Genomic DNA, 18,410 nt, shown 5'->3' with positions numbered 1-18,410 from the left:
AGCCAGCCCATAGTCCATAACGTCGAGCGCGGAGCCCGTGCATGTGTAGGAGGAACAGGCGTCACTAAGGAACCGCAGCCAACCATCCATAATGCAAAGCATGGAGCTTGTACCACGTGTAGGGAGAGATCGGAGACTAGGTCTTCTCCATAGAGCATAGAGCGAAATGTGTGCTGCTCGACGGTTGGCAAAATAACTTGGAGATAAACATAGTATAAGTGGTGTTCGAGAAGTTAGTTCTTTACTGAGCTCTCAGCCTTGGCTAGCCCATAGTCCATAACGTCGAGTGTGGAGCCCATGCATGTGTAGGAGGAACAGGCGTGACCAAGGAACTATAGTCAACCACCCATAACGTAGAGCGCGGAGCCGATAGCACGTGTAGGAAGAGATCGGAGACTGGGTCTTTTCCATAGAGCGTAGAATAGAATGTATGTTGCTCGTTGATCGACGAAATATCTTGGAGATTTGGAGAAAAGTGTTCGGCGATTTGGAGAAACCTATTTGGTGAAATACGTTGGAGATTTGGAGAAACGTGGTCGGCGACATGGAGAAACCTATTTGGTGAAATACGTTGGCGATTTGGAGAAACATGGTCGGTGACTTGGAGAAACCTGTTTGGCGAAATATGTTGGCGATTTGGAGAAATGTGGTCGACGACTTGGAGAAACCTGTTTGGTGAAATACGTTGGCAATTTCGTATTGGAGTTCATTTTGGAGTAGCGTAGAGCTCGGCGATCGGAAGTGGAGATTAAACCATAATGGAGAAAAAGTGGAGACAAATTATGGAGGCCAAAACTTTATTCATCATAAAGTGGAGAGTACATGTCTGGGGCGTTTCAAGGATAGAAACGTATGAGGTGCTCGATGTGCCATAAGTTGGGGACATCGATTCCGTCTAAGTCACATAGGCGATAAGACCCTAGTCGGGTAACCTCTTTGATGATGTAAGGCCCGTCCCATGGGAGGAGAGCTTGTGCATCCCTTTGGTTTTTTGTTTTCTGCAGAGAACGAGGTCGCCGATAGCAAATGAGCGACCTTTGAAGTTGCGGTTGTAGTACCTCCACAAGCCTTCTAGATATTTGGCTGTGCGGACATAGGTGATTAGGCATTCTTCCTTGGCCCTATCGATGTCCTCTATCCGAACAGCTGCGGCTTGCTCTTCATCATAATTTTCCACCCTAGGTGCTCGGAAGGCAATATTCGCTGGTAGTATGGCCTTCTGAGCCATAGACCAAGAAATATGGAGACACACCGGTGCTGCGACTAGATTGAGTGCGCAGTCTCTAGACCACAGCTGGTAGCTCCTTGAGCCATCTACACAGATGCTTTTCTTCTTTCTGATATAGCCTCTTTTTTAGGGCATCAAGGATCATGCCATTCGCTCGTTCGACCTGGCCATTGGCTCTAGGATGGGCAACGGAGACGTATTTGATAGAGATGCACTGGTCTTCGCAGAAGTCCCAAAAGTGATGGCTAGTAAATGTAGTTTCAAGGTCGATGATGATGCTATTTGGGAGACCAAATCTGTGGATGATATCTTCGAAGAGCTCAACTGCATTCTTTGTAGTAGCCGAGAGGAGCGGTTTATACTCGATCCACTTGGAGAACTTGTCAATGGCGATGTATACGTATCGAAAACCACCTAGCACTGCCTTGAAAGGCCCAATCATATCTAGTCCCCATCATGCCAAGGGCCAGGAAGCTAGGATGATCTGCAGCTCTTGTGCCGACACATGTATTTGCTTGGTGAAAAATTGGCATCCTTCACAACGTCGGATGAGGTCTTCTGCATCAAAGATGGCCGTGGGCCAGTAAAAACCAGCTCAAAAAGCTTTGCCGACCAGGGTTATCGAGGCCGTGTGGTTGCTATAGGAACCAGAGTGAATTTTGAGAAGTAGCTTCACTCCTTCTTGGGTGATGCATTTTTGCAGTTTCCCTTCCTTGGCACTTTTCCTCATCAAGTTGCCGTCCACCAGCACGTAATGCTTGCTTCAATGGATTAGGCATTCGGTTTTAGTCTTATCGATGGGTACTTCGGCGCTAGAGAGGTACTTGATGAATTGTTCCCTCCAATCGGCGGTCGATGAAGGTACCGTAAGTACCAGCTGCTCGGTGGGGGAACTTCCTGAATTTCCTTATCTTCCTTAATGGATGGTGCCAGAAGATCTTGAATGAAGACCCCAGTAGAATTGCGGCGCGAGAGGAGCCTAACTTGGATAGGTGGTCGGCGAGCTGATTTTGATCGCGTACCATGTGGTGGTACTCGATACCATAGATTTTTCCTTCAAGCTTCCTGATTTCGACACAGTATACATCCATCTTCTTAATGGAGCAAGACCAGTCTTTATTGAGTTGGTTGATGACCAGCGCAGAGTCCCCGTATACCATGATGCATTTAACGCCTGTGCTCAATGGCTATACGGAGTCCATGGAGACATGCGTCATATTCGATGGCGTTTTTGGAGGCTGGAAAATGTATCCAGAGAACGTATCAGAGTTTATCCTTGGTCAGCGTGATGAACAGAATGCCTGCACCATCACCATTGATGTTGAGAGCACCGTCAAAGTACATCACCCAGTGCTCGGGGCAAGTAGCGGCGATGGGCTCTTGAATCTCAATCCACTCAGCGACTGAAATCAACAAGCGCCTGAGACTTGATGGTAGGCCTACTTCTGAATTCTATTGAGTAAGTCTCAAGCTTGATAGCCCACTTGATGATACGGACCGTTGGCCCCTTTGTTGCGGAGAATGTCCCCCAGAGGGAACTTGGTGACCACGGCGATCTTGTAATACTCGAAGTAGTGGCGGAGCTTGCGCAACATAATTAGGATGGCGTATAGCAGCTTCTGGACCTAAGGATAATGAGTCTTGGGCTTGTTGAGAACCTCGTTGATGAAGTATACCAGACGTTGCACCTTATAGGTGTGCCTAGCCTCCTCGCATTCGACCACAATGGCTATACTGATGATGCGAGAAGTAGCAGCGATGTAGATTAGGAGAGTTTCATCTGGTCGTAGCGCCGTCATGATCGGAGGCTCTGTTAGGAACAACTTGAGCTACTTGAAAGCTGTGTTTGCCTCCTCCGACCAGGAAAAACGCTCGGAGGCCTTGAGGAGTTTGAAGAACGGTAGCCCTTTTTCGTCGAGGCATGATATGAAGCTGGCGTAAAGCAGCCATGCAGCCTGTAAGCTTCTTATATCCTTGACGCATGTTGGCCGTTTCATGTTGGTGATGGCGGAGACCTTATCGGGGTTGAGCTCGATGCCACATGCGCTAACGATGTAGCCTAGGAGTATACCGGATGGAACTCCAAAGATGCACTTTGAAGGGTTCAGCTTCCATCGATACCTTTTTAGGTTGTCGAACATTTCCTCAAGGTCAGCAATAAGATTGTCGGATGGTCTTAGACTTGACGACCACATTGTCGATGTAAGTTTCAACATTGCGCCCGATTTGTTGATCGAGGCACATCTGGATGGCCCTTTGATAAGTCACCCTGGCGTTCTTGAGTCCGAAGGACATGGTGGTGTAGCAGTACACACCGAAGGGCGTGATGAACAACGTCTTGACCTGGTCTTCTTCCTTGAGGTAGATCTGGTGATAGCCGGAGTAACAATCGAGGAAGGAGAGCAGTTCATAGCCGGCGGTAGAGTCTACAACCTCATCTATCCGAGGCAGACCAAAGGGGTCTTTAGGGCAGTGTTTGTTAAGATTAGTGTAATCAACACACATTCTTCATTCTTTATTCTTTTTTGAACGAGAACAGGGTTTGCCAACCTTTTAGGATGATACACTTCTTTTATGAATCCGACAGCTAGGAGCCATTTTATTTCTACCCTAATAGCCTCCTTCTTGTCTAGCGTGAATCGGCAGAGTTTCTGCTTGATCAGTTTAGCGATCGGCCAGACATTCAAGGAGTGCTCGATCTTCTCTTGCGGTATCCCTGGCATGTCTGTAGGTTTCCAAGCAAACACGTCGGCGTTGGCACATAGGAAGGAGATGAGCACGCTTTCCTATTTGGATTCAAGGTGAGCCTCAATCTTCACAATCTTGGAGGGGTCGTCGAGGCTGAGGCTGACCTCCTTGGTTTCCTTGGACTTGGTGGAGGCACGAGGAGGCTCCAGCGATGGGATCTCTAGGTCATCAACAGGCACCGTCTTGGCGTCGGTGACCACACTGGCCATCTAGATGGAGAGGTCGGTGGCTTCGGTGAGCACAAGACTCTGTCTCACAGGCGTAGGCGATGGAGTGGTTGGCCCGCAAGGCTAGGACTCCTATGGGCGAAGGCATCTTCAAAACCAGATAAGCGTAGTGCGGTACAACCATGAACTTGTCCAGAGCTGGCTGACCAGGTATGGCGTGGTAGGCGGTGTTGAAGTCGGTGAGGTAGAAGTTGATGTGCTCGATGTGGTAGTTGCTTGCCATGCTGAACTGTACTAGTAGAGTGATCTCTCCAAGCGGTTTTGATGCCTTGCCAGGTACCACACCCCAGAAGGAGTTTGAGGGTGTGAGATCTGCTATCCCGAGGCCCAACTCCTTTAGGGCTCCGCCGAAGAGGAGATTCAGAGCGCTCCCACTATCGACGAGCACTTTTCTAAAAAGCACTTTCTAGATGGTTGTATCGAGGCCAAGGGGAAACACCCTAGTGTAGGGGATATCCACCGACTGGTCGGCCCTGCTGAAGGTGATTGGGACCTCGGACCATGGGCGATAGCTAGGGCTTGGCGGCGATGTCTTCCGTAGTGACGGTGAGCACCCGCTGGGTGGTGAGCTTTCATTCTCTTCTGCTCTCGGTGGAGGCGAGGCCTCCGAAGAAGGTGGTGACCACCTTGTTATGGTCCTGGAAGGCATTGTTATTGCCCTAGGTGGTCGGCGGCCTCTGGCTCCATCATTGGTGTCGTCGTCTAGCTTTTTGTCCTGGAACTCCTTGGCCAAGCCGAGGCTGATGAGGACATGACACACATGGATATGACCATGTTTGGCACATGGTATGGAGGGGTAGGAGGCCAGCAAGGGTGTCCAAGTCAAGAAGGAGGTCTGACGCTAATTCGGTTCGAATCCTCGAGGTCGCGGCCCAAAGCAACTCAAGTTCGAGTCTGCCTCGGCCTCCAGGACCAGTCTGCCTTAAACCGGTCACCCAGGACGCATCCGGACTCCATTTTTGACAATCCACATATGGTTGGAAAGCTAATTTGATAAGGAAGCCAATCCAAGTGGTCTCACATCAAAATCCCTTCGGAATCAATGGGAATCATCGAAACAAGTTAGCATCCAGAATCTGCCAGGGTGCTGCGACACCGTCTTTTAGTCCGTTGGACCATGTATCGTGTTGGGGCCCATTAGGGGACGCCCAAGACTCTATAAATAGCAGCCGTCGCTCTCCTTAGGGTTTGGGCTTTGTTTAGTTCTTGATTTTCTCGTGAAATAGACATCGTTTTGCTGCAACTATGCTGCCAAGGCTGCTTGCTGTGAACCAGGGCCCTAGTTCTTGATCTTGTTCACCTATGGCGATTAGTCCTTTCGAATAAAGACTTGAACTCCTTCTTGTTATCATAAGCCTCATATTTATTTGCAATTTTAGATTACGTTCATCCCGTTCTTGCTTGTCTTCTCGATTCGCTTGCAGGAAAGCCTTCTCGGCGAGGTCAATCGCGTTCACATGGTTGATAACCAACGGAGCAGTGTTGTAACAGTTGCGGAGGTCTAAATCAGTCTTGGTTCAAAGCCTAGATCGTGAACATCAAGTCTCCACCAATCGACGCTATCATACCTTTCAGAAGATCGGGCCTTGTCTACATCAGAGGCAGTCCTTCATCTTATGTCTGGCGTTCTTGTGGAGAGGGCACGGGCCGTCGAGGATCTTTTTGTATTGCTCATCATAGTTGCGCTTGGTGCAAGGTTCATTGACGGCTAGTGACGATGTGGTCTAGCCGGCGACAGCGATTTTGACCTGACTTGGGTCCTTCTGGCCTATCACGGCCGCTGTCATGATGGTAATTGCGGTGGTCGTAGCGGTGGTCGTTGTGGTGTCGGTCAGTGGGGCAGTCGTCATAGCGGCGTGTTGGGCGATGAGTGCCCACATCCTCATTGAAGCTGCACCTCAGCTTCCTTGGCAGTCGGTGTACTGGTTGGCGGTCGTGATCATCTCGCCAATCCCTATGAGCGTCTTTCGGTTGAACTTAGGAGCGAAGCTCACGGTGATGGAGTCCTCTGATGAAGGTGGTGATGACCTCCGCTTCCAGTGATGTTGGGAATAGAATTCCTCATCTTGGAAAAGCATCTGATGTAGCTATGGAGGAGCTCGGATGGCTTCTGATTGATGCGGTTGAGATCATGCTTGGTGCCCGACCGAGTACACGTAGCCATATTATTATCGATGAAGACTTTTTTCAACTCTTCCTAGGATTCGATGGAGTCCGGGGCAAGGCTCATGAACTAGTTCATGGCGGTTGGCATGAGCATGATAGGAAGATAGTTCTCCATGACACTGGTGTCTCCTCCGGCGGCACAGACAGTAGTGGCGTAAGACTGTAGCCACTGTGTTGGGTTCATCCTTCCTTTGTAGGGCTTGACCCCTGTGATTTTAAAACCACGAGGCCACTAAAGTGTTCAGAGCACCCTCATGAATGCTGGGGGGCCCTCAGGGTTGGCGGCGCCGTCGTCTGCAGCATTGCTGGCGTTGAGCGGCTCAAGAGCTGAGTCTAGGTTACCGTACTCTTGCTCGTACTCCTGGCGGTGGCGTACTTCTTCTTCATGGCGACCGAAGCGGTGTTCATCGATACATCATCGTGCATCTTGGAGTTTGTTGAGGTGCACTCAGACGTCCTGGTCGACCTCTTGGTCATGTTGGCGGTGATGTTTGATGTGGTTGCCCCTAGCTCCGCCCTAGAGGGGTTGCCTATAGTCATGGTGCTAGTCGGTGAAGCGACCTTGGCGGTGATCGGTTCTTGTCATGGCTGATCGGCGAATCGAGGTTGTGGAGTATGAAGGTCTCTGATCCTGGTGGATCTCATTGACCTAACAGTGTGCCGCTTTAAGCATGGCAGTGACCTTGGTGACCTCGGGTGTCTGTGGGAGCCGAGCAAGCTTGTTGGCGGCCACTGCGAGATTGGCGCTTGGGGTCTTGTAGACGTCGTGGCCATCAACATGGACAAACTCATCGTTGAGGTTGCGTTGGAGTGGCCTTCCTTGCGAGTCAAGTTGTTGCTCAGCCATCGCGAGAGCAATCTCATTTGCTCAGCGCTACGCACGGTTGATGTTCTGGTTCTCGCGGGCGGCGCGTTCCTCCTCGGTTTTGCCGTTCTGAGGGGCGCTATCGATGCTGACGTTGAAGATTGCGCCACCACGGAATGGAGGGGGAAGAAGTAGTTCGGTGGTCATTTCGGCGATGGTCTCCATAGAGCCCTAGGACTCAGAGTCTGGATTCTCCTCCAGGATGGTCTAGAGGGACACTCTGGGGCGGCGAACGACGTGTAGCATGATGACGGCTGGCGGAGGCTGGTCGGTGATCTGGTCGGCGAGAGGATGGACATCTCCAACCTAGTCGGTGAATTTGCCCCTTAGGGCATCTTGGTAAACGACGATGGCGTTGGTGAACCTGAAGGGTAGGGCCGTAAGCCCTAGAGTTTCCTAAGCAGCCACCGATAGATCTAGATCGGAGGGTGGTCGGCGCTGAACTAGAGTGTCCAGAGCTGATTCGGCGATGGTGAGGCAATCGGCGAGCTTTAGGCCGACCCAATCGATAGATGCGATCAGATCGTCATTGTTAATCTACCTCCTCTAGTAGTGAGGAAGCGGGCGGCAAGTCGTCGATGAAGGGGACCTTAGAGGCGGTTCTAAGATCGGATCTGTAGTCGCAGGTGTTGGGGTGATCGGTGCAGCATTGATCTGCACCAGCTCGATGAGCTCTCTAACTCCGTCAGCGTTGATGACCCATGAGATGGATCTGACCGTGAAGATCTGGGTGGGCTACGGGAGGGACAAAGAGCCTATGGAAAAAGCCATCTTGTTCAACAAGGAAACAACATGCATACCTCTACCTGGCGCGCCAACTATCGACAGAATATCATCGGTAGTCCTCCGACGGGTATTCCACGAAGGTAGATTGATCGGCAGAGAAGCATGTGATCAAGAACAAGAAGGCAACAAAGACACACGAGTTAGACAGGTTGAGGCCGTCAGTATGACGTAATACCCTACTCCTGTGGTCTGTTGGTTTGTATTAGATATCGTATGATATTGCGTGAGTTTGGAGGGGGTCCTTGCCCGCCTTATATAGTCCAGGGGTAGGGTTACAAGTCGGTTAGATCTGAGAGATAACCGGAAAGTAATAACAGATTATAGGAATCTTGAGATCATACGTATCCTAACAGATCTCGTAATATCTTCAGGATATTTTTCCGATGTCTTGCGAGAGGTGCCAAGCAGAGTCGTGTCCCGCAAGGCTTCGTGTTGTGGGCTGGGACGCCCCTAGGGCGCAGCCCATGTGGTCTATCGTGGGTATCCAGGGTCGTACCCCCTACATACTCTATCAGTGGCTTGCTGCTGACATGTAAAATGTTAATTGTTGGTATTTAATTGCCAGCTTGAATAATTATGTTGTCAATCTATGTAGTAGTTACGATCTTGAATTACTTTTCTGATGTAATTAGTCCTGCATGCAGTAGAACCAGGACATGCCACGTGATCAAATAAAAATACGACACGTGGACCAACCAGTGCATGTCACGTGAATTGGCCAGGGCATGACACGTGGGCTATTAAAAATCCAACACGTGGAAGAAAATAGTCAAGCCATGTGGACGTGTAAAAATATGACATGTGGACAGACAGCATCATGACGCGTGGTCAAATAAGAAACAGACACGTGGACCAATAATAATATGACACGTGGTCCAATGAAGAAGTGACACATGATCCAATGGCAACACGACACGTGTGCCAGTAGAAAACTGACTTGTGGAATAACAGGGAACCGACACGTGGTCTAGTCAGAACCTAAACGTGCAAGAACCAGAGATGGCCACGTTGTACAATAAGAAGGTGACACGTACCCAAACCATCTCCAATGCAACCGGCTATAGCCTGTACACGTGGAAAGCATCTCCAATAGAAGCACCCACCAGCGTCGCAACCCCCTGCCACACATGCCAAAACAGTTCTATGACGTTTTGTTTTTCGTCACAGATCAAGCCATCACAAATCGTCATAGAAGTTCAAGTATGACACGACTTCTATGATGGACCGTTTTTCGTCATAAATTCATCATAGAACTGAAATTATGACGAATTTGGCTCCTTCAGTGATGAAAGTCATTCGTCATAGAAGTGGATATTTCTAGTAGTGGAGGAAGAAGGCATGTCATCCACTAGATTAAAATCCCGTGAATGCCGCCTGAATTTTTGTGAGACAACAGGTGACCGTTTATTAGCAACTCCCTTTTTGAAACCCTACAATCAAATTGATTTCCAAATATTGTTAAGGAAAGATATCACAATGCAAATTAGGTACAATGTCAAGAATGGAATAATTTTGCACAAGACGACCTTGTAAAAAGTGGCATCTCAAAGTTAAATGATCAAAATGGAAATATGAAAGATTGTCATGAGTATAGGCTTCTATATATAGTATTTGTACATATGTTTCTTTGTAATTGTGGTGAGGCCATTAGGTAAAACTAACATAAACCTTGATTACCCTAGACTAAAGGATATCAATAAATACATTATTTAATTGGTACAATGAACTATCCGTAAGCATCTACACCCTATTCGAGAAGGGATTTTAAGAGACACCCTCTTGATTAATAGAGACGGGCACATGTAAGAATCGCCTCTATAAACGGTTAGGTGGGCTCTAGACGAACACTCGCATCTGTTAATCATTTACAAAGACAAACATCATAAGATGACCGTCTTTGCTGCTCACCAATTTACAAAGGCAGTCTCTCTTAGGACCCTCGGCTCTGTAAATTGATTAATAGATGTGGGTATCTTAAGATGTCTGTCTTTGAAAATTACTATTAACTGAGGCAGACGTCCTAAGGTTCGTCTTTAGAAATCGATTAATAGTCGTGGCATCTTAAGAGCTTCGTCTCAAGATAGTCGCATAAAAAAAATATTTTATAAGTTTTTCATATCAAGTCGGATGAGAGGAATTTTATATCAAAATGGTATCTCTATACCTACAACTTTGTAGTTGAGAAGTTTTTTTATTTTAAAACTGTTTAGAGTCCCAAAATATTGTTTTAAGTTCATGGATTTTAAAATTTAAAATTTTCAAACAACTTCGAATGTTGATATGGTCTATACAAAAGTAGTAGTTATCAATAAATCTATAACTTTTGATTTTTTTTATTTAAAGTGATTTAGAGTCCCAAATAAGTGTTTTTACTTTCTTAGATTTTGAAATTCAAAAATTAGAATTTCCAAATGAACTTCAATGTCACATGATTAATACCCAAGTTGCAGTGGCTGACCTGATCACATGTTTGTTGTTGGTAACTTTTTTATTTGAAATTATAGTCGTAAATATTTATTATTAAATTTGCATATTTTGATATTTAAAATTTTTGAATTTTTTAAACAAACTCAGATGAAAACACGCCCTGTCCTATACCATAGTCGGCGCGAAAGGTGATCGTTTTCAAACAATCCCCTTAGAAATGGGACGATGGTACACCAATCCCCTTTCCCTCTTGCACGACAGTTATTTTCTCGGGTTAGGGACTGCCGCCACGCTGATGAGCTGCCGGTCAGAGCAGTCCCAACCTAAAACTACATGTAGTTTCTGTCAGGCCCGGGGCGACGGTGGACGACGCCGGCGAGCTCACGCACACAAGCAAGAAGATGATCAGTACACACACGAACTCAAAGAATGCAGTGAATACACAGAGTTTGGTGCTGCCCAAAAGAACCGCAGCGTTTTCTGATCTCTATTTCTCCTTTTATTGTGGATTACAAAGAGCAAAGCTCTCGGTGGTTGGCCGCACACCGCGTGCACGATGCAGTCCATCCCCACGTCTGCAACATGCATTCATCACCGATCGCCCAGGTGTGTGCAGGAGCTATTCTCACAGCCACTACCTCCTACGTGCACGGCGACCACAGCTCAGTGCTCGTGCACATGCAAATAGAAACAGAAACATGCAGTGCCTATCTATTTACAGCTAAAGCGCATGGCTTAACTAACAAATCTCCTCCTAAGCCATGTGCTTCTGCTTGAGCTTGACAAGGCCGAGCTTGGCGCAAAGTTCACATAAGTGTTCCCGTGCCAGTGCCTTCGTCAAGATGTCCGCCAGCTGCTCAGTGGTGCCAATGGAGGCTAGATACACCCTGCCTTCCTCGATACACTCACGAATGTAGTGGTATCTTGTATCTATATGCTTGCTGCGATCGTGAAAGATAGGGTTTTTACTTAGCTGGATGGCAAACTCACTGTCGATGTAGATCTTCACAGCACCTTCCCTCTTGCCCTTCAGCTCAGACAGGAGGCGCGTCAGCCACACACCCTGACAGGCAGCAGTAGTCCCTGCGATGTACTCAGCCTTGCATGAGTACAGGGCCACGACCTTCGACTTTTGGCTCTGCCAGGTGATGACATTGTTGCCGAGGAAGTAGAGGACGCCAGAAGTGCTCCTGCGGGTGTCGATGTCCCCGGCATGATCACTGTCGCTGAAGCCCACAAGATGCGTGTCCTTCTCCTTCCTTGTGTAGTAGCAGTCGTAGTCCAGAGTGCCGAAGATGTATCTCAGCACCCTTTTCACAGCTACCAGGTGCTCAGTGGTCGGTTTCTCCATAAATCGGCTCACATAGCCCACCGAGAAGGCCAAGTCTGGCCTTGTGTTCACCAAGTACCGCAGCGAACCGACGATGCTCCTGTACGCTATGGCGTCGACGATGGGCGTTGTGCTTGCCTTGCTCAGCTTGAGGCGTGGCTCCATGGGAATGTGACTGGGGTTGCACCCAGCCAGCCCGGCGTTCTGGCGAATCTTCGCTGCGTACGCGCTCTGGCCCAAGGTGATGCCATCGGCCGACTAAGTCACCTCTAGGCCGAGGTAGTAGTGCAGTAGCCCCAGATCACTCATATGGAACGTGCCCTTCATCTGCGACTTGAACTCGTCGATGTCGCCCGCGCTGTCGCCGGTGATCACAAGGTCATCGACGTACACACCCATGATCGACGAGGCGGCGTGCGCCCTCGCCGCGCAGGTACACAGCATGCTCGGAGTCGCTACACCGGAAGCCAAGCCCGAGCAGCGAGCTATCCAGCTTCGCATACCAGGCGCGGGGAGCTTGACGAAGCCCGTACAGCGCTTTGACAAGATGCAGCACCTTGCCTTCTTGCCCTTTGAGGACGAAGCCCGGCGGTTGCTCGACGTAGACCTCCTCCTACAGCTCGCCATTGAGGAAGGCTGATTTTACATCCATGTGGTGGACAGCCCAGCCCTCATTCGTGGCGTGCGCAAGGAGAAGCCGCACGGACTCCAGACGTGCCACAGGTGCGAACACCTTGTCGAAGTCGACGCCTTGCCGCTGCACGTAGCCTTTCGCAACCAGCCGGGCTTTGTACTTGGAGATGATCCTGGCTGCGTCTTTCTTCGCCTTGTAGACCCATTTGAGCCCAATGGGTCGGGAACGTGGCGGAGGGTCGATGAGCTCCCATGTACCGTTCGCCTCGATCGCCGTCATCTCATCGAGCATGGCATGGCGCCAGCACTCATGCTCCTACGCCTTAGCAAAGCTGGACGGCTCGATGTCGCTGGCCAGGAGCAGGTGCTCCTCTAGCTGCCGATGTGCTAGGCCAGGAGCTGATGAAGAGCCCAGCACGTTGTCCAGCCGATGGAACCGGAGCGGTGCATCATCATCATGGTCAGCATCCAGGTCCGCCTCGCCCTCTGGTGGTGACGCAAATTCCACCGCTCCTCCTGCAGCATGTGCTGGAGTGGTGGGTGACATCAGCCTGACGCCGTGCGCTGCTGGGGAAGTCATCGACGCAGGTGACGTCGAGGTGGAGCCTAGGGAGGACATCATCATGGAGGTGGTGGAGATGACAGTGCTTGCTGGTGCCTGCTCACCAGACTCTAGCTCAATCGTGAAGCCCAGCTCGGCACCGTCTAGCTCCCTATTCTAGTTCCAGCTGTCCGCTTCGTCGAACACGATGTTGCGGCTGATGTGCACACACCGCGTCCTTGGATCAAAGACGCGGTATGCCTTGGAAGCTGCCTCGTACCCGACGAAGATGGTGCGCCGGCTATGGTTGTCGAGTTTCTTCTGGTTCAGTGCCGTGATCTTCATGTGGGCGATGCAGCCGAAGGTGCGCAGATGCTGGACGCCAGGGGTGCTGCCAGTCCAGAGCTGGTACGGGGTCTTGCCGCCGATGCTCTTGGACGATGCACGGTTGAGCAGGTAGACAGCTGTGGTGACTGCCTCTCCCCAGAACACGCCAGGGAGGTCTTTTGCCTTAGCATACTCCTGAGCAGTGCTCACCACGGACTGATTGCGCCGCTCGACGACGCCATTTTGCTAAGAGGAATACGACGCCATGAGCTCGCAACGCTAGACCCAGCTCGGCGTAGTAGTCCTCGAAGTCCCGTGCCAGGAACTCTCCTCCTCGGTCCGTGCGGAGTGCACGAACCAGCTTCCCGGTCTTGCGCTCCGCCGCTGCCTTGGATGCGCTTGATGGCCGTAGCCAGCGGCGTCCTTTGAAGGCAGCAGTGCGATCCACATGTACCGCTGAGTAGTCGTCAACGAGGAGAAGGAAGTAGCGGTTGCCGCTGGGCGTTGGTGGCGTGATGGGACCACACAAGTCCCTGTGCAGCAGCTGCAGCACCTTAGTTGACCGCGAGAGCGCACGCTGCGGGAACGGCGTCCGCCGGTGCTTGCCGGCGAGGCACGCGTCACAGACTTGGTCGATGTGGTCTAGCAGGGGCATCCCGTGGACGAGCTCCTCGCGCCCCATCTTCCTCAGCGCGCCGAAGTTGACATGCCCAAATCGGGCGTGCCACAGCCATGCGTCCTCCGTGGCATGCGCAGCCAAGCACACCGGCCGTGCAATGTTGACGTCGAGCACATAGAGCCGGCTTGGGCTCCGTTATACCTTAGCGAGCAGGCGACGTTCCTCGTCGCGGATAATTATCACTCCTCCCTCCACGAGCACCTGGAACCCCACCTCGTTGAGCTGGCCGACGCTGATGACGTTTGTGGTCAGGCGAGGAATGAAGTACGTGTTGGCGAGGGTGTGGTGCTCCTCGTTCTTGCAGGCGAAGAGGATGGTGTCGCGGCCCTCGATCTTGACGACGGAGCCGTTGCCGAAGCGGACCGTGCCAACGATGCCGGTGTCGAGCTCGGAGAAGGCGCCACGGGAGCTGGTCATGTGATTCATGGCCCCCGTGTCCAGGACCCAGCGCTTCGGGTCCCGATCATCTGCAGCGTCGAAGGTGGCAAACACCTTGGCCTCCAGGAGCTCGAGCTGGCACGGCGTTGGGGCGGCATCCGCGGCGTCGGCGGTGTTGAGGAGCGACGGCAGCGTCCGGTTCGCCTCTAGGAGCTCGCGCTGATGCGGGGAGGCAGCATCTCCACCGGCCGTCTGCATGGGATGCGGCGGCGGCGCCTCCTTGGGGTGTGGCAGCGGCGCTTGTGGAAGAAGGGGCGAGGTGGACAGCGCATACTCCTCCTCGGCCCCGTATGCAAACATCAGCGTGTGCTCCTCGTCTTGGGCCACATGGGCCTGTTCCTCCACCTTTAATTTACCACGGCAGTTCTTGGCCCAATGGCCTTCTTTGCCACAGCGCTTACACATGTCGTCCAGGCCAGCGGCGTGACCCGAACCAGCACTGCTGCGTGCGTCGCTGCTATTGCTACCGCCACAACCGCGCGGCTTGCCGTGGCGCTTGCCCCAGCCACCGATGCTCGAGCCTCCACGGACGGAGTCCTGCTTCTTGTACTTCTCCAGCCACTGCTCCTCCGTGAGCAGCAGCTTGCCACCGGCAGCTTGGGGCGGCGTGGGCTCGACGTCGTCCGCCGCCTTCAGCCTGCCGGTGACCTCCTCGATCGAGAGTTGGGAAATGTCAAGAAGGGTTTTGATGGAGATGACGAGCTGCTTGTACCTCGGGCGGACGACGCGCAGGGATTTCGCCATGACCTTCTCGTCCGGCTCGGGATCGCCGAGGGTTGCCAGCCGCTGGACGATGCCGGTCAGTCGGAGCGCGAAGTCTTCGATCGCCTCGTACTCAGCGTGGAGGTTCTACGCCATCGCCTTTTGCACGCGGTCGTCGCCGATGCGAAGTGTCTTGATGGCCTCCCAGGCGTCCTTGGTGGTTGCCTTGGTCGCGGGCGCCGGCACCATCTCCGCCGGGACGGCGCTGCAGATCGCGTCGAGCACGCTGCAGTCATCGTCGTCGTACTCGATGGCGTCCCACAGGTGGCGTGCCTGCATCTTAAGTTGATGCGTAGTGACCACTCATGGTAGTTGGTCCTTCTGAGCTGCGGCCAGTTGCCGGAGCTGCTGCCCTCCCGGATGATGCACTCGACGACGACTTCCCGCGGACGGTGTGCATCCCAGGTGCGCGATCGATGTGCGTCGTGCGTGCGTGATCGGCGCGGTGGAGAACGGCTCGGCGTAGGCGTGCGCGGCGGCGTCTTGACGCCGGAGCCGCTGCCCTTCTCCTTCTTGGTGCCTGGCGGTGTACGCCCTCGGGGTCGCTGTGGTGAAGCCATGGCGACAGGGAGGTCCCTCGAACCTCGGCTCTGATGCCAAATGTCAGGCCTGGGGCGACGGTGGACGACGCCGGCGAGCTCACGCTCACAAGCAAGAAGATGATCAGTACACACACGAATTCAAAGAATGCAGTGAACACACAGAGTATGGGGCTGCCCAAAAGAACCACAGCGTTTTCTGATCTCTATTTCTCCTTTTATTGTGGATTACAAAGAGCAAAGCTCTCGGTGGTTGGCCGCACACCGCGTGCACGACGCGTCCATCCCCACGTCTGCAGCATGCATTCATCACCGATCGCCTAGGTGTGTGCAGGAGCTATTATCACGGCCACTACCTCCTACGTGCACGGCGACCACAGCTCAGTGCTCGTGCACATGCAAACAGAAACAGAAACATGCAGTGCCTATCTATTTACAGCTAAAGCGCATGCGCATGGCCTAACTAACAGTTTCCATATAATTAAATACCCTGCTAACTAAGCAAAAACGCTGACGTAGCACCTGAGTTAAAAGAAGAGAGAGAGGACAAATAATAGAAATCGTATCTCATATCAGAAACGAAGTCCTCTCGTCGTCCAGACAGATGGAAACGATCGTTTTCGCGTTGGACCCTTCCCATCGTTTCCTCGCTTCCCCCATCCGGATCCTGTGCGCAGCGACGCCGCCGTCTGCTCCCCTCCTCCCCCGCGCGCAACTTGCTCGGCGCGATTCCTTCCGCGCGCGTGAATCCCTCCCGCGCGCGAAGCCTCCCTCCTCCGCGCGCACGCAGCTCCCTGCAGCGCCTATGATTTCCCGCGCCCGCCGCTCAAGCAGCTCCACAAAACCTACTGCACCGGGACCGGCGCCCGCTCCTCTTGCTGCTGGCGATTCTCCTGCTCGTGGACGAGTGGCTTCAATCCTCTTCCTCATCGAGACCACAGATCGGATCAGGTTTGCCCCCAATCTGGTTCTTTCCCCATTTGACACCCCCCACGAATTTGATCCTAACCCCAATCTGTCACAGTATGAATGGTTTGCGAAGACCAAAGGCAAGTCGAGGATCTGGTGGTCAAGCCGCAGGTGCTTATGACCCTGCTCGTCAAGCTCGTCTTGCTACCGGTGCTCCTCAATATGTTGCTGCAGCTGTCAATGGTTCATCCATATTCATGCATGGTGTGTCCCATGGCACCACGGATAGGTATGCCCCTTCTTTGCAATCCACGGTATATTTTTTTTAGAAAAAGCAATAATCAGTACATATGGTAGATGTGGTACAGCAATAGTCAGTAGATGTGGTATTCACTTAAATTATCTTTTGCCTTCACCAGCTTGTATCCTCCTGGTGGGTTCACGAACTTTCTGCAGCACAATTCATTTTTGAACAATCCATGTTTTAGTCAAGTGCAAGAAAACTCCCATTTTGTTGGTGCTACAAATAGTCAACATGCAGTGTCACCAACTGTAAATGCTTCAATGCATACTAGTGTTGTTGGTTCAGCGGATAAAGAACCAATTGACATCGATGGCGATGAGAGTCCCCAACCTAATAGATCTGAAGTTCGATTGAATTGGACACGTAAAGAAGATGAAAGATTGGTAAGATAGCTACATTTTATTTTCATAACACTTACATCTGCGATTGATTATTTTGTTTGTTCATATGCTTGTTGTAGGCCAGTGCCTGGCTGCTTTGTTCTAAGGGTAATTAATTGCACTCTCTTTTTCTTGGAAACTGTCCATGGAAACCATGGGTTGGCACTGCCCTCAGGCGAACACGAAGGCTGGCCGCATTATTGTGCCGGTCGCCGCAAGCGCACCAGTCAGACACCGCCGTGCCGTGTGGGCAAGCACGCGGCTCAGCCGCGCCATCGCCCCAGGCGAGCGAGCGTACGTGTGGGACTGCCGCACCGCCAAGCCACCGGGCGAGCGTGCATACCGCTTCACACGCGCCAAGACGTAGAGAATTGAGAAGAGAGGGCGAGTGTGTCTGCCGCACCGTGGGCTGAGAGGAGATGGAGATCGGAACTGCTGGCGCGCCCACGCCCGTGCGATTCATTTCACGAGCGTCTGCACTCCATGCCCGTGCCAGTACGTCTCCGCTTGCACCTGCGTTTCGCGCGCCCACGTGGTACCTGCGCCGCTCAGAAGTCGGCCGAGCCGCGCACTCTTGTGGGGACCGCTCGTCTCTCCTCCCGCTTTCCACGTACACCCCATGTGCAACACTGATATATTTTTGAAATATTTAGATACAACGCTAAAACACCTAAAAACACTTAAAAACCATTACAAATATACGCAACATTTAGATATATACTTGCAATATGTGTGAAAACATATAAAACATCCAGATAAACCCTCTTGCAACATACATCTAAAAAATAGATGAAACATTAGGGATAGATGTTTGCAACATACGTGTACAACCACTCAAACATATGCAACATCCTGATCTACTTTTGCAACATCCGTATGAAACACTTACAACATACCTCTAAAACATCACAAACATTTAAAATGCATGCTTGCAACATGCAACGTATCCCGGTGCGGCCTCCTCCGCCATCTGCATCGGGGTGCCACAGCCGTAGCACGAGGCGAAGTCAGAGGGCTTTCGTGCCAAGGCTCGGCGCTTCTCCTTGTGCCGGCGACACCTGTCAGCGTCATAAGGTGCGAGCACGCGCGTGGCAGCCTCGGGTGGCTAGCTTGCGACCAAC

The 18,410-nt window shown here is 51.7% G+C and overlaps 3 protein-coding genes across 4 annotated transcripts; 1 reads left to right on the top strand and 2 right to left on the bottom strand.

Annotated features, from left to right (window-relative positions):
* Nucleotides 1-11,201: 11,201 nt before the first annotated feature.
* On the bottom strand, nt 11,202-11,942 carry LOC136469781 (secreted RxLR effector protein 161-like). The gene has a single exon (XM_066467846.1). The coding sequence runs from the start codon at nt 11,940-11,942 to the stop codon at nt 11,202-11,204; it is 741 nt and encodes a 246-aa protein (XP_066323943.1).
* Nucleotides 11,943-14,092: 2,150 nt separating this feature from the next.
* Nucleotides 14,093-15,139, bottom strand: LOC136469780 (uncharacterized). Its single transcript, XM_066467845.1, has one exon. The coding sequence runs from the start codon at nt 15,137-15,139 to the stop codon at nt 14,093-14,095; it is 1,047 nt and encodes a 348-aa protein (XP_066323942.1).
* Nucleotides 15,140-16,279: 1,140 nt separating this feature from the next.
* Nucleotides 16,280-17,952, top strand: LOC136473364 (uncharacterized). 2 transcript variants are annotated; one of them, XM_066471015.1, is made up of 4 exons: nt 16,280-16,647; nt 16,721-16,894; nt 17,025-17,292; nt 17,465-17,952. In XM_066471015.1, the coding sequence occupies exons 1-4, from the start codon at nt 16,301-16,303 to the stop codon at nt 17,654-17,656; spliced, it is 981 nt and encodes a 326-aa protein (XP_066327112.1). In that variant the 5' UTR covers nt 16,280-16,300; the 3' UTR covers nt 17,657-17,952. The 2 variants fall into 2 exon arrangements, with proteins under 2 accessions (XP_066327112.1, XP_066327113.1); XM_066471016.1 differs by having other exon boundaries at nt 17,370-17,952.
* The last annotated feature ends 458 nt before the right edge of the window (nt 17,953-18,410 follow it).

This window comes from Miscanthus floridulus, chromosome 8 (genome assembly GCF_019320115.1).
Source record: "Miscanthus floridulus cultivar M001 chromosome 8, ASM1932011v1, whole genome shotgun sequence".
Lineage (NCBI taxonomy): Eukaryota > Viridiplantae > Streptophyta > Magnoliopsida > Poales > Poaceae > Miscanthus > Miscanthus floridulus.
Note: the sequence above shows the minus strand (reverse complement) of the source record. Positions and strands in the feature narration are given on the sequence as shown.